Source organism: Vipera berus, assembly GCF_964194415.1.
Source record: "Vipera berus genome assembly, chromosome: 3".
Classification (NCBI taxonomy): domain Eukaryota; kingdom Metazoa; phylum Chordata; class Lepidosauria; order Squamata; family Viperidae; genus Vipera; species Vipera berus.
In genome coordinates, this window is record NC_138204.1 from 202,052,728 (window position 1) to 202,075,862 (window position 23,135).

The 23,135-nt window shown below is 39.7% G+C and overlaps 1 protein-coding gene across 1 annotated transcript in view; it reads right to left on the bottom strand.

The window, feature by feature from the left end:
* Positions 1-2,776: 2,776 nt before the first annotated feature.
* Positions 2,777-23,135, bottom strand: part of TAF2 (TATA-box binding protein associated factor 2) — a gene marked incomplete at its 5' end in the record, with an annotated part of 63,632 nt that continues 43,273 nt past the window's right edge. The window contains 4 exons of the mRNA XM_081325624.1: positions 2,777-4,148; positions 19,102-19,207; positions 20,138-20,284; positions 21,121-21,350. Of these exons, the coding sequence (XP_081181750.1) occupies positions 3,883-4,148; positions 19,102-19,207; positions 20,138-20,284; positions 21,121-21,350 (749 nt within the window). The 3' untranslated portion in view covers positions 2,777-3,882. The remainder of the gene's footprint in view (positions 4,149-19,101; positions 19,208-20,137; positions 20,285-21,120; positions 21,351-23,135) is intronic.

A 23,135-nucleotide genomic window follows, 5' to 3' on the forward strand; every position in this document is an offset into this window, starting at 1 on the left:
CTTGTGAATAGCTAGAAATCAAAGATCTTTTCTATATACCCTTTTTTAAAAAAGCTAGGTATCTCCTATCATGTTTGTTTTATTTTACCTCAACAATGAGCTTTATAATATATTCTCTTTCTTGCTCTATTACTTTCACCCTTTCTCTATTACTTTCACCAACTTCTCAAGATTGTTTTGAATGTTAGCTGTCCTCTTCTAATCAAGTCTCTTCTGAAGATTTGATAAGCATTCCCTTAATATTTTCATCCAAATGTTAAAAGAACTTGTAGAAAACAAGGTAAATTCATCGGTTTGCATGGAAATAGGACTTTCTGCACAGGAGGAAAAAAATACTGAAAAGGGAGGAGTAAGAAACACATAAATCTGCATAAAATTATACAGAAAGATGCCAATTTGGAAATTATAACTATTGCCATCTGGAATGACAGATTTGAACACATCCCAAAGATCTTCTGGAGCAATTTTATCCTTATTTCAATGTCACCTGATGTTTATATTTTTTCTACGCAATTTTATTTTAGTCTACTGCAATTGTTTAATTTTAGTCAGATTTTTTAAAACAATTCTCTTTTCAGTAAAGTGCCAAGACATGATGGCTGAATAGCAACAGACATATTTTAATAATATCAAAGATTGTAATAATTTAAAATAAGAACTGTCAAGTATAACATTGCCAGGCTTTTAATGAATCAGCAACTGGTCTGTATTTGTCTTATGAGCCTCTTTTGAGATTTTTATATCTTAAATAAAGCGTATTTTGGCCAGAGGTCAATTCCTAGGATAACCAACCAGAGCAACAAAGATGATTAGGGGACTGGAGACTAAAACATAGAAGGAACGGCTGCTGGAATTGGGGATGTCTAGTTTAATGAAAAGAAGGACTAGGAGTGACATGATAGCAGTCTTCCAGTATCTCAGGGGCTGCCACAAAGAAGAGGGAGTCAAGCTATTCTCCAAAGCACCCGAAGGCAGGACAAGAAACAACGGACGGAAACTAATCAAGGAGAGAAGCAACCTAGAACCAAGGAGAAACTTCCTGACAGTTACAATTAACCAGTGGAACAACCTGCCTCCAGAAGCTGTGAATACTCCAACACTGGAAGTTTTTAAGAAGAGACTGGACAGCCATTTGTCCAGAATGGTATAGGGTTTCCTGCCTGAGCAGGGGGTTGGACTAGATGACCTCCAAGGTCCCTTCCAACTTTATTAAGTTTGGAGTTTACAGACAGCACACTACTCCGCTCATTCAACGATATCGAGAAAATGTGTCCCATCAGTTGCATAGTTTCATGAACATGAAAATACCCTGCTTCCCAAAATTTATTGATATCATTATTTATTAAATTTATATACCACCCTTCTCACTGTTCGGGTGATTCTAGACCTAGATATTAGGATTAACCTAAATTAACTTATTTCACTCCAATGGGACTGGCCCACACCAATCATTCTGGAAGACACACACACACACACACACACACACACACCCTCCGGCTTGGTCAAGGAATTCCAGCTGGCGTGGTCCAGGAGAGGAGCTGTTTCTGCCACAGCTCCCATCCTCTAAAACAGACATGTCAAACACAAGGCCCGGGGGCCAGATCCGGCCCGCAAAGTGGTTTCATGCGGCCTGCGAAGCCATCCTGGAAATAGTGAGGGAACGGCCCCCACTGCCTTGGCCCTGGCCCAGAGACCCTCCTCCTGCCAGAGACCCTCAGATCTGTCCCACTCCTGCCCAGGCCCCCATAGGCACCCTTGATGCGAACGATGTAGAGCTGGCCATGCCCACTCAGTAGGCCATACGCACTCTAGCCACTCCCACCCAGTAGGCCACACCCACCCTGACCACACCCACCCAGCCCCCTGAGGGCAACCACAATTTTTTTTTAATTCCATTTATATCCCGCCCTTCTCCGAAGACTCAGGGCGGCTTACAAGATTAGCAGTGCTGATGCGGCCCTCAATGAAATTGAGTTTGACACCCCTGCTCTAAAATATTGTGTCCTTCAAGGTGAGATCCACTTCCACCCTCTTAGCCTTCCAAAAGAGCCTGAAAACCTGGCTCTGCTGATTGGTCTGGGCCCAGGCGGGAGGTGGTTAATGGATTTTGAAGAAGACCCTACCCCATATATATATTGGTTTCTAACTTATCTAATTTCTGTTAATTTTAATATTTAATGGTTTAATGGTTTGTATTTTTGCTTTTTATGATGTTATAAGCCGCCTAGAATTGCCTGACCCTGAGATGGGTGGCATATAAATTTAATAAATTACAGTCTATTTGAAGATTAAGGGTGGTGTGGAAATTTCAAGTGGTAAAATAAGTCAATACAACCCATATAACTTTATTATTATTATTATTATTATTATTATTATTATTATTATTATTATTATTATTATTATTATTATTATTATTATTATTATTATTATAAAACTGATCAGAGCAAAAAAATGAGTCTTGAATGAGGAAAATGTTGCATCAAGATAGAGCAAATGCCAGCTAAGAACCAGCACTTCTATACTAATTAAAAGTATACAGGATATTTACAATACAATTGTACTCCAAAGATTCCATAGAGAGATAATAATGCACTTTTGGGATAATATAGCAATAACAGGACAGAGGAAACCCAACTTCCATGGTGGCACCTATTTTTCTTTACCTCATCTTAACTATCTATACAAAAGCCAAAATTCAGAATATTCAATAGTGCATTATACAAAAAGTTTATTAATGAATGGCGTTATCTTTTTTTTTAAAAAAAACCCCAACAACAATCCTTTTGGCTACTTTATTTAATCATCTTTTGTAAACCAGGGTTGTCTATTGAAACAGATGTTAAATAATACTAAAGAAATATGCACACAAAATTATAAAAATGTTTAGCCTGAGGCTGAATTCTCAAGGAAAAAAACAAACCTGGACTAGTGTGAAGACAACTCAAATTGTAGAAATTTAACAGAGCGAAAAAACATATTATTACATGGAAGTGAGTAAAAAAGTTAAAAACCAGTCCTATTTTACATAATAATCACAGTTTTTTCAAGAGACTATCTGGTGGGTGTTTTTATTACCGTGAATAAAACTCTGTAAATCACAGCTCCATTCTTTTATTTGCTGTACATTTAAAAGCGTTTTGTTCAAGTACTTCCCATCAATTTGATTAGAAACTAGACATTTTTGCACTGTTGCCTCTCCCACAACGATATTTTAAATGTTGATACCTTAATCAGCTTAACTAAGGTAGAGCTTCTTTTGCCAGTTTTGCCATTTTTGTTTAAACGCCGTTGCTCAGTTATGAGTCTGATCACAGAGCGCAGAAGAGATAGCAATTTTTCCCCTGCCAAAGTAAACAATCCAATGGACTTGACTGTCAAAGGTTGCCATGTTCAAACAAGTTAAATGCATTTTTTTTTTAAAAAAAGGCTTAACGTTAAAAACAGAAATCTTTGAGTTAAGCAACCATTCAAAGTGTTTAAAAAGCGGTGGGGCAGTTGAAACAGCGAAGGAATAAAAGGAAAGGAAAAAAAAAAAGAATTCTACAAATGTTTCAGGAAGCTGAAATTATGTCCTACAACATTATACCGAGCACTAGAGCTTTTTGAGAAGCTTGGCCAGCCGGCTTTCGTTTAATACTTGCTTCACATCGTGAAAGCCATTTGAGGTTCGACATTACACAGGTACTAACAAGAATATAAGGCAGGTAGCTGGAAGAACATTTTGATAAGATTGCTCATTCATTCCCCTTGTCTGAGTGTGATCAATGCCTCTGACCAACAGAAGAGCAACTTGGGATCGCATCTAAGTTCTGAACTCCTGTGGGATCTTGGTTTTGATTATGAAGACCCACCAAGGCTCTTTCCGTCCCAGGATCTTTTGCATCAGTCTGACAAGGAGGGTGAGTGAATGGACCGTCCACTGGCTGGGCTGTTGGAGAAAGTGAAAGGCTCTTTCTCTTTCTCCTTGTTGTCATGCTTGTGTTTATGCTTATGCTTGTGCTTGTGCTTCTTCTTCTTCTTCTTGTGCTCGTGGTGGTGGTGATGGTGGTGCTCACCATGCCTGGAAGAGCCGGGCTCTTTAGCAAAACCAGCTAGAGAAGGCAGAGGTGCTGGTAACATGTTTGCCTCCAAGGAAGACTGTTCTTTACCTAAAGTTTAAAAAAAGGAAGACAGGTTCATAAAACAAACACACACACACACACACACACACACACACACTGAAAAAATAAAAAAGATGGAAGCTCTGCCCTCACTGCTGCTGCACAATCGCTTTAACAGCATCTCTACTATAGATTTATTTAATAGGCTTTACTATTACAAACCTTATATTGCAAGTCACTCTTATCAATTTTTATGACGACTTGAAAAAAAATCAATTTATACAAATATTATTATAGAGTTATTAAAACTATCTATAAAACATGCAGACGTTTCATGGGGAAGGTACAGCTTGGTTCTTACATATAGTTATTAGGCCTTTGGGCAATAAAAGCAAAATGGTTTGCCACTCTCTTCTTCGAGGATGCTTTCTTGGTTTCCTAACCTACTTGTAAACCTGGTGGTTTTATCCTGATAAGAGACTTCCTGCCGGTCTCCCCATCCAGGTAGAAGCCAGCTTAGCTTAGCAATGTTCTTTCTATGGTTAAAAAACAGTAAGAGCCCAAACATGACATGATGGCTCAATTTCAACGTAACAGGAAGCCAATATTTGGCTCTATGCGTAACTGGGAATAAGCAAGCATTTTACAATCTGGTAAAATGTGCCCACCAGGTCCACGCCACCAAACTAGAGGAAGAACTAGAAAAACCTTGTCAGCAGCTTCTTCCCTATTACATCTGAATCAGAATCCCTGTCCTTTTTCTCCCCGGACAAGTCAGATTCAATAAGTTGCAAACAAAACCTAATTTACCAGTCTGACTTCTTCAGCGAAACAAGGATGGTATTTAGGGCTGAACAAACCAAGAATGAAGGCTTCTTGGTTTATTCACTTGGGTTCCTCTCATAGGAAGTGTCAAGAGCAATAGCAATATACTTGGTTTTTCCTGAAAAATTACAATTCCAACAAATGTAGACTGTACCACTCACTAAGGTATCACATCAACTCACTCACAACCCGAAAGGTACCACGCCACCAAAATTGGTTGAGTAGTGAGATAGGCAGCATATAGATTTAAAAAATAAATACATAAAAAGTAAGATACAGTAACTGAATAGCCAGCATGGAAAGGAACACCCAAAACACACCAGATGAATGCAGTAAGTAATCATTTCCACAATGGCTAGTTACTGTAACAAGGTAAAAAGGAGATGGGATAGAAATCTCAACATTAATTTTTTGTTCCTACTCGGAGTGTAAAACATGAATGGGGGAAGAGGATGTGGAGAGAAAGACAGTTTCATATACACAGCTGCTATTTCTTATACTCCATGAAGTTGCAATCTACAGAAAGAGATAACCAAGTTATTTGGTAAACTCTGCAATGATTCAATTGTATCCCAAATCCTAAACTTTGGACTACTATTATCTCCTAGTAAAATAAATGTCAGTTGCAGCAGAGATTGTGGGGATAAGATGTTCTTAAACTTCAACCTGGAAAGATTTAATAGCCGATTCCTGAATATGCTAAGCCAGGGGTAGGCAACCTTGGCTCTTTTATGACTCGTGGACTTCAACTCCCAGAATTCCTGAGCCAGCATGGCTCAGCTTGGAAACCTCTCCCTTTCCCCTCATCATGGCTGGCTCAGGAATTCTGGGAGTTGAAGTCCACGAGTCATAAAAGAGCCAAGGTTGCCTACCCCTGTGCTAAGCTGTACCACTACACTTCTATAATCTTGACTACAAGCCAAGCTGTATTTAAATAGTTAAACAACTGTATAGAATCAGTTTCTTCTTTGGTAACAACTTCTGGAAGGACACTTCAGGAGCGTCCTCCAAGGCTTTTGAAGACGGCATGTAATTTGGACCCCTTTCCATCACTGTATCAATTCATAACGTTTTCTTTTTTGTCATCCCTCTCTAGATTTCAGCATTTGCTCTCATTTCTGGTTAGCATGGGAACATTTGCAGCAAGATGTTGCTCCACAAGGAAAGTAATGTTTCTTCTATGGGCTTAGAGTAGATTAGATTAGCGAGGTCTCCTTAGGCATCCCAAGGATATTGTTTCTTCATGTTGCCGTTTCTATAATGTGCAGAATTTCTTGCCTTGTTCTATTCCCAGTCCAGCCTCTGACCACATAATTGCAGCTTCTACATTACAGGCTTACTGTTTTAATTACAAAGCTGTCATCCCTGGTGATTTGGGTACACACATCTAAGGCACGATAAACCATACCAGATTTTAGGCTCATTGCAAAACACACAAGTATAGAACCAGATACAAAATGAATTTTTCAGGCTGTCAAAACAGGAATGTAATGGTGTACGTCGGAAAGGAAAACCAAGGAGATATAGGATGTCACATGCTCAAACTTCAGCTAAATTTTTAGCTGAAATTCAAGTTGTCAGAGAAATATTTGCACTCCCTTTTCCTATGTCTCTTATAAATATCCTGTGCATTTTCTTTTTGAAAAAGGTAATACAGAGATTTATTCAATGAAACTCTGCCTTTGAAGTATCTGCAACCAAACTTAAACAAAATTAAGGCCTACAAAAGAGGACCAGAAAGGCTCTCAAACATGTTCTAAGTCGACTGGAAGATAAATCTCAGTGATTTGTAGGATTTTACCTCAGGAAAAAAAAATAGCAGTTTCAAAAACATGGAATTAAAGTCCTTACCTGCCTAAATGTCTTGTGCTCACCAAGTTAGGAGAAATCAGAAATGCTCAAATAATATATATGCAATTCATTAAGCGCAACACAAATATTAGAAAGGGAGATAAAAGGCACTTGCTTTAAAACACTCTCTCTTATTAATTCCAGATCCTGAATTCACTTGCCAGCAGACTTTTTCTCCAGATATCTCTACTAAAACTAACACTCCATATAAAAGTACAGTGGTAAAATAACTTTTAAATTTTAGCTAGGTTCTTTTTGCTTTGGTGGTGGTGGTTTTTTATATACCGTATTTATCGGCGTATAACACACACTTTTTCTTCCTGAAAATAGGGGGCAAATGATGTGTGCGTGTTATACGCCGATATAATGTTAATGACCCATAGTTAATGACCCATTATCCGAAGCTGCAGCTGAAATTTCCTTTTTAAAATGAGGTGCGTTATACGCCGGTGCGTGTTATACGCCGATAAATACGGTATATATTCTATGTTCTTTTTAGTTCTGGAGGTTCTGTAGTTCATATTTTCACCATTTCACTGTTTGTTCATCTGTATGCTTGTATTCAATCTATTTTTGTGACCTTGCTATAAAATATAATAAAATAGAGGGGGGAAAGTGCAAGTATGATGACAGTGTGGCGCTGGTAATATTATCAAAGGTCAACTGCATTCAAGTGAAGCATTCATAATTATTATTTTAGCTAATAGTGATAAGTGTTAGCTTTGAAAATTTGCTGGCAAGCAAATTTAGAGTCTGGATCAAATAAGAGTTAATCTTTAAGGCAAGTACCTTTTATCCTTCTTCAGATATTTGTGCTGAACGTAATTACTGGGTTCTGAAAGTATGGTCCCAGCAATATCAAAGTTATCGCTCTGGTGAATACTGAGTTAGCACCAGAGCGGTAATCACTGTTCAACCAACTCCACCCGTGACAAATGGCTACAATCTTCTCAGCTACAGATAGTCCTCAATTTACAACCATCCACTATTCAAAGTTGCAACGGCACTGGAAAAAGTGATTTATGACCCCGCACTTATAAACATCACAGCCTCTCCATGGTCACGTGATCAAAATTCGACTCAGCGTGTATGTATGATGGCTGCAGTGTCCCTTGGTCATGTGATCGCCATTTCAACCTTCCCAGCCAACTTCCAACAAGCAAGGATAATGGGAGAAACAGTTTTGCTTAATGACATGATTCACTTAAGTGGAATAATTTGCTTAACAACCATGGCAAAAAAATAAATAAATCATAAAACCAGACACAACTCACTTAACAATTTACTTGCTTAGCAATGGAAATTCTTGTCCCAATTGTGGTTGTTAAGTAGAGGACTACATGTGCTTTTCACCGCTCTCCCTTCATTTCCCACTCTCAAATATAGTTTGCTAATGCCTTGAATTTTAGCACCTAATTTTACCACATGGATAACCACATCCATAATTCTCTCTGGCTAAGGCGTGCTCTATGGGCTTCTCGTATTGTTGGGAGGCAATGCATTGGCGGTGCTCATTCTGCAGCCTCTCAGGCTGTTTTTCCTCCTCGAATAACCAAAATGTCTTCCTCAGTAACTGACTGGAAGCACCACAAAGGGTGAGGTGCCCACATTTGCTTTTGAAGGGATGACTAATACCCTTTTGGAACAGAACGCACATTACGCTAGCTATTTACTTGGCACCTTCTGTGGTTTTCAACGTTCAGAAGCCAACATCATTATTAGTTTCACTGCAAAACAGATGTTTAGGATCAAGAAAGAGGATCCTTACTGAGAAGCTCCAAAGCACTGCCTGAGTCTGAATGTGGAAGTCACTACAAACTTCGACAAAAGAAAAGGAAAAGGAGGGAAGCTACAATATATTACACTGTGTGGTAACTTATGGCTACTCTGCCTTGGCTCCCCTCAGCCTTTCAACTCCAGCCAACATCTATTGGTGTTAATTGTAAAAAACAAACAAAAAAACACACAACAACGGTGGGGATTTCAGAGATTAAACACTCTTAAACCAGCCTTTATAGTTGACTTAACATGGTCCGCAATTCCAGCTACATTTTATATGTATGTGTACAATTTTAGATCACCAAAATTTTCCTGATCTCTTTATAATCTTATATAATGGGGGAAGAGAACCAGGTTGGTGTAGTGGTGAAGGCACCAGGCTAGAAACCAGGGGACTGTGAATCCTAATCCTGCCTTAAGTAAGAAGCCAACTGGGTGACCCTTGGGCCAGTCATTCTCTCTCAGCCCTAGGAAGGAAGCAATGACAAACCACTTCTGAGAACCGTCCTAAGAAAACCAAAGGGGCTTCTCCAGGCATTCTCCAAGAATCAGATACAATTGAATGGAAGGAAAGGAAGGCTGGTAAAGACGAATGCCTCTTGATGGCAGCCACTATAACGTTAGAACAGGTCTTTTTTAAAAAAAATTCTCATAGTGATTAGTATTTCTCTACTACTCCTTTTATTTAAAAAAGATTAATAATGGGTTAAAAAAAATATAGAAGAAAGAGGCACTATGATGCAATGGACAGAATTTTGGATACAGATCCAACACAATACAGATGAATGGTCTAAGTTACAAAGCTTCTTGCAGGATGTTTGGGCAGCTTTTATTTGAATGCTTATCTTGCAAAGTAGTTACTAAATTGGGGAGCATACATATACACATGCAGGGGGGGGAGGGGGAGGAGAGAGAGACAGACAGACAGACAGATATAAGCCTATACTCTGACCTGAGGTTTGACTAAATATAAAGCTATTATTTCTTAAACAAAAAAAATCTGTAATCATATTTTAAATAATATATTTTACAAAAACCCTTTGCAACAGCATACTCCATGTTTTGTTATATAGCATGGTAGAAAGAAATGTCCCAATATAATCGGAAAGCTAAATTTAAATGAAGATGCGAATTCAGTCTGGTTGTTTGGGGTTTTTTTTTTTGTCTCTGGAAGAGGGTGATTGACCCTACTGTTTTGAAGACTGAATAACAAATAAAGTTTGTTTTTTTTTGTAGTATAAGTCAAGTTTTGAATGACATCAGAGGGTGAAGAAGAGGATGCACTGATGTTTTCAAAGCTACTGTACTTAAGGCAAAAATATAATTAACATCCAACAGTGCTTATGTTTGCTTCTGAAGAATCATAGATTTAGGTTGTACAAAAACTTACTATTGCATATCAGATCATTTTTTCCATTTTTCCCCCCATTTTGTATACCGAGTCATTTTTTCCCCCCCACTGTCAACTAACAAAAACAAAAAGTTATGATAATGGATGTTAATATTACTGATGACTATTTCCACTGATTTAAAATCCTTCCCTATGAAGAAATTATAGAATTTGAACAGTTTGGAAATAAACTAATATTAACAAAACTAAAATGTTCAAAGAACCATACACGAAAAATTCCAAACTTTTTAACATAAAACAGAATTATTAAATGCCCAAATAACCACTGTAAAAGTTTAGCTAAAATAACACTAGATCAAGGCCTATAAACCTCATTTAAAAAAAGAGTAAACCTTTTTATTCAACCGATTAAGCTACTAGCTTATACTAATTGGCATATGAATACTAAAAGTCTGATGAAATGACATTTTTTAAGATGGTGCAATAAGTCATCTTGGAAGATGTATTTCTCCACATTAAGAGTACAAATGCTACTGATATACTCCAGATCCATGTCCTTATCCAATTAATTAAGTTTCAATAAATTAAATATTTAAAAACCAATTTGTTGAACTGATCAAGAGAAGATCAGGCTGCAACGAGATATCCCAACGAAAGCCAAATGTTGCCTAAGAAACCTCTGCCCTGATGCTTGTCCCAAAGGAGCTTTTACAAAAGGCAACTAGATTTTCTTGCTTTTTTCTTTGAAAACGTTTTACTTCTTATCCAAGAAGCTTCTTCAGTTCTTCTTCAGCTTCTTGGATGAGAAGTGAAATGTTTTCAAAGGAAAAAAACAAAGAAAGTCCACTTGTCTTATGAAAAAAGCACCTTTGGGACAACCATGACCTGGATGATTGAGAATTTCCATGCCCTGATGCCTGTTTCTCATATAAGTAGCCCTTGCTTAGTGGCTATTCATTCAGCGACCATTTGAAAATATGCCAGCACTTGAACTCAGGGCTGTTGTAGAGCTCCTGTGGTCACCTAATTGCAATCTGGGTGCATGGTAACCTGCACTTATGGCTGGTTGCCAAATGCCCCGTGATGTGATCATCATGTGCAATTTTCCTGCCGGTTTCCCCAGAAAGTCATTGGGGAAGCCAGCAGGAAAGGTTGTAGGCCAGTGCCACCTGTCTGGAGGACTCTCTCTGGTTCCTGGGGGCTGGATAAAAAAAGAATTGCTGTGAAATCCAATGAGATGTTCTGGGCTTTCAAATGTCAAGTTTCCAATTCTATCCTTATTTTCTTTCTAAAGCTAGTATACCAATTTCTAGCTCCTTTTCTAAGTCTGAAAGCAGAACATACCGTATTTTTCGGACCATAAGACACACTTTTCCCCTCCCAAAAGTGGGTGGAAAAACGAGGTGCGTCTTATGGTCCGAAGGTAAGCGAAAACACTTGTCTCCCGTTCAGTCAACGCAGTCCATCAGCTCCATTGGAGAGACGTGATTGAATGAAGACATGGAATTCTCCGCCCCGCCCCCGTGATTGGTCAGCAGGGGAGGAAATACGGACGTGCCTGCCATGCCTTCTGACTGCCTCCCCCTCCCTGTGCGTGCACATTTTCTTTCTTTTACCTCGCTGCTAAAGAAAGTTTTTGCTAAACTAAACCTCATAGGCAAAGCCGTGAGGAGTTGTCCCTGCAGGTTTCTTTGCGAAGTTTATCGGAAGTGATTTCCCATTTGCAAGATAATACTGCTAATTGTTTGAAATTGCTTCGGCATCTTAGAAAACCTATTCAGGGAAAAGAAACTACCGGTACCTACCTACCTTACTTTCTTTCTTTCTCTCTCTCTTTCTTCCTCCCTCCCTCCCTCCTTCCTTCCTTCCTTCCTTCCTTCTCTTTCTTCATTCCTTCTTTCCTTCTTTCTTTCTCTCTCTCTCTCTTCCTTGCTCCCTCCATCCTCCCTCCTTTCTTTCATCCTTCCTTCTTTCTTCCTTCCCTCTCTCTCCTCTTTCTTTCTTTCTTTCTTTCTTTCTTTCTTTCTTTCTTTCTTTCTTTCTTTCTCTTTCTTTCTTTTCTTTCTATCTCTCTTTCTTCCTTCCTTCCTTCCTTCTCTCTCTCTCTCTCTCCCCTCCTTCCTTCCTAGTATACCAGTACTATTTGGTTCAGAATATTTTTTTTCTTGTTTTCCTGCTCTAAAAACTGGGTGCGTCTTATGGTCAGGTGCGTCTTATGGTCCGAAAAATACGGTAGTTGGAAGCTTCTCAAATTGCTCAAATATCCAGTTGTGACCAAACAGGAACTGGGGTAATTAACTGGTATAATTAAGGACTAGTTATAAACATAAGAATTTTGTGTAAAGGTAAAGGTTCCCCCGCACATGCGTGCTAGTCGTTTCTGACTCTAGGGGCCGGTGCTCATCTCCGTTTCAAAGCCGAAGAGCCAGCGCTTGTCCGAGGACGTCTCCGTGGTCATGTGGCCAGCATGACTAGACGCCAAAGGCGCACGGAACGCTGTTACCTTCCCACTGTAGCGGTCCCTATTTTTCTACTTGCATTTTTACGTGCTTTCGAACTGCTAGGTTGGCAGAAGCTGGGACGAGTAACAGGAGAGAGAGGTCCCATTTTTAGAGGCAAAACATTACTTTGCAGGATTCAGTGATTATTTAGAATAAATGAGATCCTCTAATAGATTATTAGCCTGCTGTAGGTTTGTATCATAACAGCCAAGTAGCCTGAAAAATACAAAGAGGCAGCCATTTGGATCCCAATTCAATTGACACTAAACAATTTCAAGCGTGCAGCTGTTTCCTACAATGGTCCCTGAAGTAACAGCTGTTTATTTTCCAGCACAAATCTCCAGGAACTCTTGTTTATTACTTTATACCCCCCCTCCATTGGGCAGTATAAGAATAGCACAAAACAAGTATTATGCAATGCTAATAAAGTGCTATAAATACCGTTTATATTCATAAGCCAACCTGATCCCCAGATAATGCTTGTCATAAATAATTATCTGATGTTCTTCAGAATCTTTCTCTTTAGCAAATGTATTCTTTGGTCAGAATTGTTCAGGAAACAGCAATCAGAACTCTAGTTTCAGCGCATATACATTCTCTGTCCTTGTTCAGTTTCCTACCCTATTTTTTGGTTTGCAATGATCTATTTTCTGTCAACACAATGAGAAAATTGCACCAACACTGCAAATTACCAGCTTCAATGATCTGGGTCAGCATTTCTCAAACCACAAAATTCATCCTCCCCATCACCTAATAAAGCACAAAATGTCTGAAAGACGAAATAATCACAAGGATTGATTGATCCCTATGAAGTCTCTCACACCATCCAAAGCCATGTATAGAGAGTCCTCGACGTACAACCACAACAGAGCCCAAATTTTCTGTTGCTAAGTGAGGCATTTGTTAAGTGAATCCCTGCAGTTGTTAAATTAGTGACATGGCTGTTAAGTGAAACTGGCTTCCCCAATGACTTTGCTTGTTGGAAGGTCGCAAAAGGGGATCACGTGACCCTGGTGCACTGCAACCAACATAAATATGAGTCAGTTGCCAAGTGTCTAAATTTTGATCATGTGACCCTGGGATGCTGCAACGGTCGTGTGAAAAAACGGTCATTAACTCACTTTTATCACTGCCACTGTAAGTTTGAGCGGTCACTAAATGAACTGTTTTAAGTCAAGGACTACTTATAGTACATATTCTCTGGAATAGAAGTTTCATGTCTACCCAGAGGACTTGTAATAATTCTCTCCAATAGGCCCTGTCCTCTTCCACTGAGCACATATTTCAATGGATGTGCATAGGCAGATGCTGAATTGTCTTTACTTTAACAGATGTTTGTTACTGAGGTACAGAAATATAAGGGTAAGGGTACAACAGGTTTAGGCGGCAAGACGGTTGCTAATGTGAATAGCTTTCAAAAAGGATTGGATAAATCCTTGGAAGACAGTTCTACTGAGTGGTGAGAGTTCAAGATTCAATGTTTCCTTCAGATTAGGGGCAGCATATTTCCATAGGAATAATGGTGGGAATAAGTACCTTTCTAACACATGTTCATGAGCGTCCTGGTAGTATTTAGTTGAGAAATAAAAAAACTGTGGCTAAATTGTTTGAGTAGACAAATATATACATACAGTATATCTACGTCTATTGAAGACTAAAAACTCCTTATTGAGTTTTTGTGTAAAAAAGAAAAATTAAACTTATGATTTATGCTTTTGATGATTGGACAGGACAGATTATAGAAAGAAGACAGTTGTGGTTAAAACATAAAAAGATTAAAATATAATTACACTTGTATCTATGGTGAAATTATAAGTCACTTTATATCTTGCCTTATATCTTTTTTTCCCTTCTATTTTCTTTCACTTTTTTCTTTCTAAACTTTTAGCTTTTTCTTTTTTTCTTTTTCTTCCTTTTCCAGTTTGTGTTAGTTCTTATTGTGGTTAAAGCTTACAATAAGAAAGAAAGAAAGAAAGAAAGAAAGAAAGAAAGAAAGAAAGAAAGAAAGAAAGAAAGAAAGAAAGAAAGAAAGAAAGAAAGAAAGAAAGAAAGAAAGAAAGAAAGAAAGCTGGTTTACAGCCTTGGGCTGATTCTGCAAGATTATTCTCTTGATAATAGTGGAAAATGACAAGAGATAATTTCAAAAGAACTGCCACAGGTATATAGTAATTAAACCTGTCTGTTGGATTATACATAACACTTCAGGGACTGTTTGCCACATTACAAGTTCTTAGGCAATTTTCAAGTCCAAAGTCTTGTCAAGGCCCCTTAACATCATAAATGCCCAATTTTAGGAACATACATCTCCATTTGCAAGTATGGACCTATTGCTACAAGAACTGTACTGAATTATCCGTTATGACACTTACGATACTTAAATAAAATTCCAAAAACACAAGCAGAGTTTGCCTTGTCTGTTATGTTCTCAAACTCTCCCCATTAATTCCAATACAAGTTACATAACTTTAACCCAAATGTTTCTTTGAACTTTCACTTTCTGGAAACTGGCCATAAATTTGCAATTCAGCTAGATGTAGTTTATGGACTTTGAGGATATTTGCCATGCAAATATGACATTAAGATCTAAATCTCAGATTGCATAAAGCCTGAAAATTCAATGGTCATCGTATTATAAAGACCTGAAAGAAAGACATTAAGTACATGGGCACATCCTATGTGACAAAAAAAAGCCTTGTTCCTGTAGAGAACTGTGTTTTAGACTTTCCAGAAGAAATCTGCTAAGTATCCCCAGCAAAATAAAACTTGAATTGTTTTAAAGAACCAAGTGGAGACAGTACAAGACTATGTAAGAAAACTGGCTTCAGAACAGGAAAAACTCTAGTCATAGTTGGAAAAATGTCAAAGTTGAAAAGTTGTAAGTATTCTAGAGGCCACTTTTGGGTCTTCAAGTCTTAACTCAATCCATTTGCAGATTATTCAGATGAGCTGCTGTCCTTTTCTTATTTAAAAAAGAAGCTGAAATAATAGCTTTCGTCATCTTTGCAACCAACAGTGCTGCGCCTGTACCAAAGCTACCAGATTTTGTTCTCAGCAAGGGGCTCAAAAATTATCCCTTTGTTATTTGAAAAATGGGAACAGTGCTTTAGAAGAATATGTCCCAGCACTCCTTTGATTTTAATAAAGGCCATATGGAGGCCATACAACCATTCAAATACAGAAAAGCATGATACAGCAAGCTGGAACATTGGCCCAACCAGTTTGGTACTGCTTTTTCTTATCTGATATAGGTTCACTAGAGATTTTAAACCACCGTCATTTGATTCCAGGCCTGCTGACTAGCATTCTCTGTTCTGAGTTCATAATACCCTACCACTTATGTTATGGCCTGATAAATGGTCACCATCTGAAATACAGCATCAGTTTAGTCTAGTCTACCTCTGTGAAGACCTTACCTGGAAAGTTAATACAACCCAGGTGGCCAGAAAGACCCAACAGAGACCCCACTTCCTCAGGGTCTTGCAGAAGAACAGGGTAGAACAATGGCTAATGACCCTCTTTTACCGGTCTACTACAGAGAGCGTCCTCTCGTACTGTATTGTGGTTTGGTATGCTGGTCTGACAGCCGCGGATAGGAAAGTATTACAGAGAGTGGTGAGCACAGCACAAGACATTGTGGGCTGTCCCCTGACACCACTGGATGACCTCGCCAGGGCTCGCTGCCTTGGAAGAGTGAGGAAAATTCTCAGGGATGACTCACACCCTGGTTGGTATCTGTTTACTCTCCTATCATCGGGTAGGAGATACAGGAGTAAAGCCAGCCGTACCAACAGGTTGAAGAACAGCTTTTATCCATGGGCTGTCAGGCTCTTGAACGGGAAATAATTTTATAAACTTTATGTGTGACTGACTTGCGAGGCCGGTGTGTTGTGCAATTAGTTCACATGGTGTAATAAGATGGTGGGTTTGTTGTCACTGTGAGTTGGGGGTGGGGGCACGAAGGGAGGCTCAGCCAATCTCAATGTATACATGGTTGTACTTTGACAATAAAAGGTTCATTCGTAGTGGTTAAGGCACCAGGCTAGAAACCAGGAGTCTGTGAGTTCTAGTGCTTAAGACATAAAAGCCAGATGAGTGACTTTGGGCCAATCACAAGGAGACTGTGAGTTCTAGTCACACCTTAGTCATGAAAGCTGTCTGAATGAGTTGGGGCCAATCACCAGGAGATTGTGAGTTCTAGTCTGGCTTTAGGCAGGAAAGCCGGCTGGATGATTTTGGGCCAGTCACTCTGCCTCAGCTCAAGCCACCTCCCAGGGTTGTTGTTGTTGTTTTGGGAAAAATAGGAGAAGTGGGGAAGCATAAGGGATGTTTCCCCACTTTGAGTTATTATAAAAAAATAAAATAAAAGTGGAATAAAAACAAACCATATATTATTTTGTTTATATTTACAGCTTACAATTAAAAATATTACCAAAAAAAATTAAATTAACACATATTGAAACCCTCTTAGGGCATTGTGGCTTATAAAATGATATGCCCATAGAAATTATTGGATCTGACAGATTTCCAACTTACTCTTTAAAATAAAGTCTCTTCTTCGGTCAATTCATGTGAATTTTGAAATCCTGAATTGACCATGTTTGTTAAATGATTGCTCCTCTTCCATAAGGAAGAGTTTTCAGTTGAGTGAAAACAGTGGGAGATTTGGGGAAAATTTTTCCACATCCATCGCCAGAGCCATTTGAAATGGGAAGCTTTTGATTTAAAAAAAAAGCACGTGTTGTTTGCCAGCACTGTGCTTTCTAAGTGGTATTCAGGGAACTATTCAGGAATGGTGTTTAAGAAGGGAGATGCTCACATCTAATTAACTTTTCCTTCATGGTAGAGTCTGCCCTGAAAAGCCTTAAGACTGGCTACTGGATTTATTTAGCTAAAGTCTGATTCACCTAAGGATGCACACAAAGCAGTTCATGATTTAGTTGGGCCCTGAGCTTACATTCTTCCTGACTACTAAAGCTTTACTAACATGGTACTCAACACATCCTCTTCAGAAGGGTCTATTTCAGACAGTTGAAGGAGTTGATTGCTCTGCTTTTCCTTAAAACAATAGGATCTGCTGCCTTGGGGATCTAATTATCAGTCTTCTACTTGTGCTCCAGGAGCAAGGTAGTACTGGTGAGGTGTACTTAAAAGCAGCCAATTATGGCCAATATGTACTGAAAAGTTACTTAAATTTTCCAGCAATAGCATATATTTGTATGTTAGAAGATGTGTGATTGCTTTTCAGTTTGTAAGCTGCCAAAAATCTAGCAAGTAGGACGTATACAAATACAAATCCTCAAGCAGCTTCACTCTAGCAGTGTGTGTGCTATTTTCTGTGTGGGATTTATAGCGCCTGTTGTAAGTGGCTTTTTAGATATTGACTGGGGTTTGTTGATGGCTGGCTTTTAAGTCATTAGGTGTTTGCTTGTGATACCCAACCCTTGCCTTGTAAGTACTTGATAGGCTGATAGTAAATCAGCACTCCTGTTGATTTATGGGGGGCCTCTTTCCCAGGGTTCAATCACTTCCCTGGCTGTTTTTATGCCTGCTCGTCCAACAATCTTAGTAGCTCCAAAATTGAATGTGTGTCCTTGTTCACTGCAGTGTGAGGCTACCAATGAGTTCGGGTCTTCTCCTTTGTTTGCTTGCTTGTGTTTTTGCATTATTTATTTTTATTTATCAAATTTAGGCACTGCCCACCTCATTACCTAAGCGACTCTTAATTGTAAGCAAAAAAAAATTGTTTCAAAAGTACATTTTCAAAAGGCAACTGGACTTTGTTTTTCCTTGAAGACATTTTGCTTCTTATCCAGCTGACAGGAGAATGGAAGGATTTATATTCCTTGCAATCATCTGGTCGTTAGCACTTTTTCTGAGAGTCCTTGAGGCCACTTGGAGGTTTATTTGTGTCCTCAGGGTCACCTGAATAGTGCAAATGGGTGTGGAATCTTCTTGGAACTGCTGAAAGAACTGTGTTGTAAACAGGAGATAGGTAGTGTTCTATCCCTCCCCCTCTGTTGAGAAAGGGCTGTTCAATCTTAACGTAAATGGCCTCTTTGACCCCTCTTTCAAACCAGTGGTCCTCTCTGTCCAGAATATGGACTTTGCTCTCTTCAAAAGAATGACCTTTGTCTTTCAAATGCAGATGGACTGCTGAATCTGGTCCTCCTATGTTATGCCATGAGTTTGTAAAGTGGTTGTTTTGTTTCTCCAATGTACAAAAGTGTAGTTGCCTTTTGAAAAAGTACCTTTGGGACAACCATGACCTGGATGACTGAGAATCTCCACAGACAAGTAAATAAATTGTACTTCTGATGCTACACTGCAGATTCCAGAGGAGTACAGTATAAATATCCCTTTATCCTAACTAGGACTAGTTTCATCATCATATAAGCAGAGGAAATACTTCCATCTATCTTCTTTCTTTATACATATGAAATGGACATTTAAAAGCATGGGCTAAGCCTTGATCAGGAAATGAAAAACTGAAATGAATGACCATCACGAACATGATCAAACTGTCACTTTTAAGTACAGATTTTGCACGTTTTTGTGAGTGAATAATAAACACTTTTTTTCACATTTTGGTGAACAAGAAATTCTTGCCTTTTTTAAATTAAAAATCACATTTTGATAAATTTAAAAATTGGATTTTTTAAAAAAATTGCTAACTTTTATCCACCCTATCACTAACCTGGTGTTGATGGTCTTTCCAACATATTTAAATGATGGTAGATAAAAGCTTGACTGTCATGAACTGTGTCCATATCAATCTCTTCTTCTTCTTGAGAATTTGAAAACTGCAAAATTAGAAAACAAACAAAACCAAAACATGTTTAAGGAGTGCTAATCACCAGCTAAACATGTTTTTTTTTTCTTTTTCACATCTATGGAAAATAATTATAATAAGCAAGCTGGTTTAAAAACAAAAATCATGATTTTTTAAAACAGCCTAATTTCATTTACTGTCAATTGCTCCTAGAACGAGAACTCTTTGTTTATGCTCCTTAAGATACGGCTATTTAACAGAAAAATGCAGCAGACAATGGGTTACTCAATCAAACCCTCCTGGTATTAGCAATTTCTTAGCACTAGGGGGCAGATGAAGATACTAGACATAGTAGTGTCAAAACCTAAATTCTTTCACTCTCTTCCTTATTTTTGGAGTGTCTTATGTAGTCCATAATTCAAAGAATTTGTGTGATAAGATACAAGTCATCTTTCAAAAGGGGCTGGATTTTTTCTTTTCTTAAAGGTAAAGGTTGCCCCGCACATGCCTGCTAGTCGTTTCCAACTCTAGGGGCCGGTGCTCATCTCCGTTTCAAAGCCGAAGAGCCAGCGCTTGTCCGAGGACATCTCCATGGTCATGTGGCCGGCATGACTAGACGCCAAAGGTGCACGGAACGCTGTTACCTTCCCACCGTAGTGGTCCCTATTTTTCTACTTGCATTTTTACGTGCTTTCAAACTGCTAGGTTGGCAGAAGCTGGGACGAGTAACAGGCGCTCACTCTGTTACACAGCACTCGGGATTCAACCCGCCAAACTGCCGACCTTCTAATCAACAAGCTCAGCGTCCTAACCCACTGAGCCACCACGTTCTTTTCTTAGGCAAGTACAAAACCATAAAGTGAGGTCTAATGTTTAAGGCTGGAGCTTATATGCACGGTTCTCCCATTGTTTCCCACTCTCCCACTTAAATAGCCAGTTTTCCCATCTCCCATTTACCTACCCTTATTTTGAGCTTAACCTTGCTGTCTTCAGTCTTCTCAAGTATCTGTCCAGGTTCCAATGGAGACCCAAGAGGTGTATCAGCTTTCCTCTTCAACCCCTGCTGATGTGGAAGGACTGATATTTCCTTACTCAGATGATCATCTTCCTGGAGAAACAGTTAAAAAAATTAAATTTGAAAATACTAATAGTGGTATAACAATAAGAACAGAAACAATTCCAATTTATGGGGAACTGAACACAATGCATTTGGGATCCTTCGCAGTATTAGCTGTAGGAGTAATTCCTGAGAGCACAAATGCAATTATTCCTACTGGATACAATGGAATGAGCTGTCAACCTCCCAAACCAGACAAATCATAGATATATTACTAAACAATGACAGCCATTTCTTTTTTTAAAAAACAACAACACGGGATATTAGGCCCCTTACATGTGCAAGACTACTAGGAGAATGGTGTGGGAGAGAAAGGATATTATTAATCATAGGTTAGTTATGATCAATGCCAAAACAAAGCTACCTCTGTAAATTGAGCCATACAAGTAAGATTCTTAATACAGCGTTTTACTGAAAGATGTGTTTCGCTAGTAAAAAAAAAAAGGATGTCAGCCTAGAGGAAAAAAGCTAAAGCCACATTTATGTTTGTCACCACTTGTCATGTGGCAATTTATCACACAGGCTGATACCTTAAAATATGTGCCGTTTTTTTTAAATGGAGGCTTCCCTTCTCCCTAAGAGTCATGCCTTCTATTGACAGGATACAGGCACAGTGTTCACATTTTTCAAGTAACTCGGATGAGAAAAATCACAGCCTGATAAATAAACGGTCAGGTGAGAGTGGAGACAAACTTTGACCAAGGGAAGCAGGCTGCAATTAGAACAGGAAGAACAAGGGTTAAAAATGGAGACCACTGTGGGAAATGGAGTTGCTATGAGTGAAGGGAGTTAAGGCTGTGCAAGGAATTATTAGGGAATCGACTTACGGTGCTTTGGAAGCCAACTATTTGACCCAGAGAGTTCGCATTGTTGGGAGGTTCGGGGCCACTGGCTCCGGGCTCCGGGATTATCGTTGGGTTCAGCACAGCTTTCTTTTCTTTGAGGTTAAGGACCAAGCCGAGCTCCGGCAGGGGCAAACAGGAAGGCCTGCTAAGACCAAACAGGGTGAAGTACAGGTCGACAGCACCGCAGCGCAGCCTCCAGTCGTGGCACGTACCTTGGGAAGCAAAGAGGGAGCAAAAGAGTCATCCGTCTGACGCCTTGCACCGCACCATCCGCAGCGGGTGGAAAGAGCGCTCAGAAAGGTATCAACTTCACCTCCGCAGGTAGTCCTGGGGTTACGACAGCCATTGGGATTGGGATTGCCGTGGCTAAGCAACACGGTTTGTCAAGGGTGATGTCAGATGACTGCACTGTTTGGCGAAGGCAACCCAACGAGTTGGAATTCCAGGTTGCAGGATGTTAAGGGAGAAGCAGAGTCCCAGGTAAGGAACGTGGGTGGTGCTGAAAAGGAGTGGGTGAAGTCCAGTGAAGACGGCGCACAAGTTGGGAAAGGGGGATGCTGCGATGTGTGGCCCAAGCTCAGGAAGGCCAGGGGAGGAGGGCACAGGGTGCACCCAGGTGGAGAAAGGCTGGGAAGAGAGGGCATGGGTGCATGCGAGTGCAGACAGGCCTGGTGGCAGCACGCATGTGTGAAAGTGTGTGAGAGCGCACCGAGGCCTGGGAAGGAGGACACTGGTGCTTGCCTCCAAGCGCAGAGAGGGCCAGGAAATAGGATGCGGTGTGTCTGTGTACGAGCACAGGGAGGCCCAGGAGGGCATTTGTGGGTGCATGCATGTTAGCAAAGGATGGGGAAAAAAAGTGAGGTGCATTTGAGTAAGTAAAGAGGAGGGAGGAAAGTGCTGCACAAGGACATGGACACCCAGGAAGAACTTTGCTGGTGTGCAGTGACAAAGGGAAGGAGAGCATGGTGTGTGTGTGTGTGTGCAAGACTTACCTGAGCAAATTGCAGTTTCCCTGTTGGCTTCCCCACTGACTTTGTGGTAAGTCGGCAGGGAAGGTTGCAAATGGTGATCACATGCAACCGGGCATGATTGAAAACTAGCTGACAAGCACCAGAATTTTGTTCATGTGGCTCTGGGGGACTGAAATGGCTGGAACTTCGAGCACCAGATATAAGCCCTAGCCTTCAGCACCAACTGCAACTTCAAGCGGTTGCTGAATAAATGGCTGTAACTCGAGGACTAGCTGTATGTACCATTTTGTAACAACAGGAATTCTGAGAGAACCTGACCAAGAAATAATTAGCAATGTTGTCTTTACTTCTTACATTTAACTTGTAAAATATTCACAGTATGTTTATTAAATATTTCAACAGATGGACATTAAATGTATCAGCTATGGGTTACCGCTAAGTGATGATGCGATCATAAAGTGGGATGCCATGTGACTGCACCTGACTTATGTCAGTTCGGATTGCGGTTGTTAAGTGAGCCATTGTGAGTCTTTAAGCGCATCCTGTGACAGTGATTTGCAATTTCCCATAGCCTCCCACCCAAACTTTGCTTGTTGAAAGCCAGCTGTGATGGCTGCAAATGACAATCATCGGATCGTTGGAAGCTGCGACTACCGTAAATGCACACAGGTAGCCAAGAGCCCAAATCATGTTTACACAACTGCAGGGATGCTTCAACAATTGCAACTTTGAGGACCAATTGTAAGTCTCCCATTTTCCACAATATTGCTGTAACTTCAAATAATCTACATGTACAATCATCACACCTTACACTGAGACAAGCTGAGATTTAAAAAGTAGGTCAATTCCTCTATATACCGTGTGTGTGTGTGTGTGTGTGCACGAGTGCATGTATATTGTGTGTGTGTGTGTGTAAATCTATAGACATAGGTTTATTGGTCTTTACCTTTAACGACTATAGATTTAGTGGCATGCAAGGCCAAGAAAAGATATATTTATAATGCACGAGGAAGCAATATTTTGAGA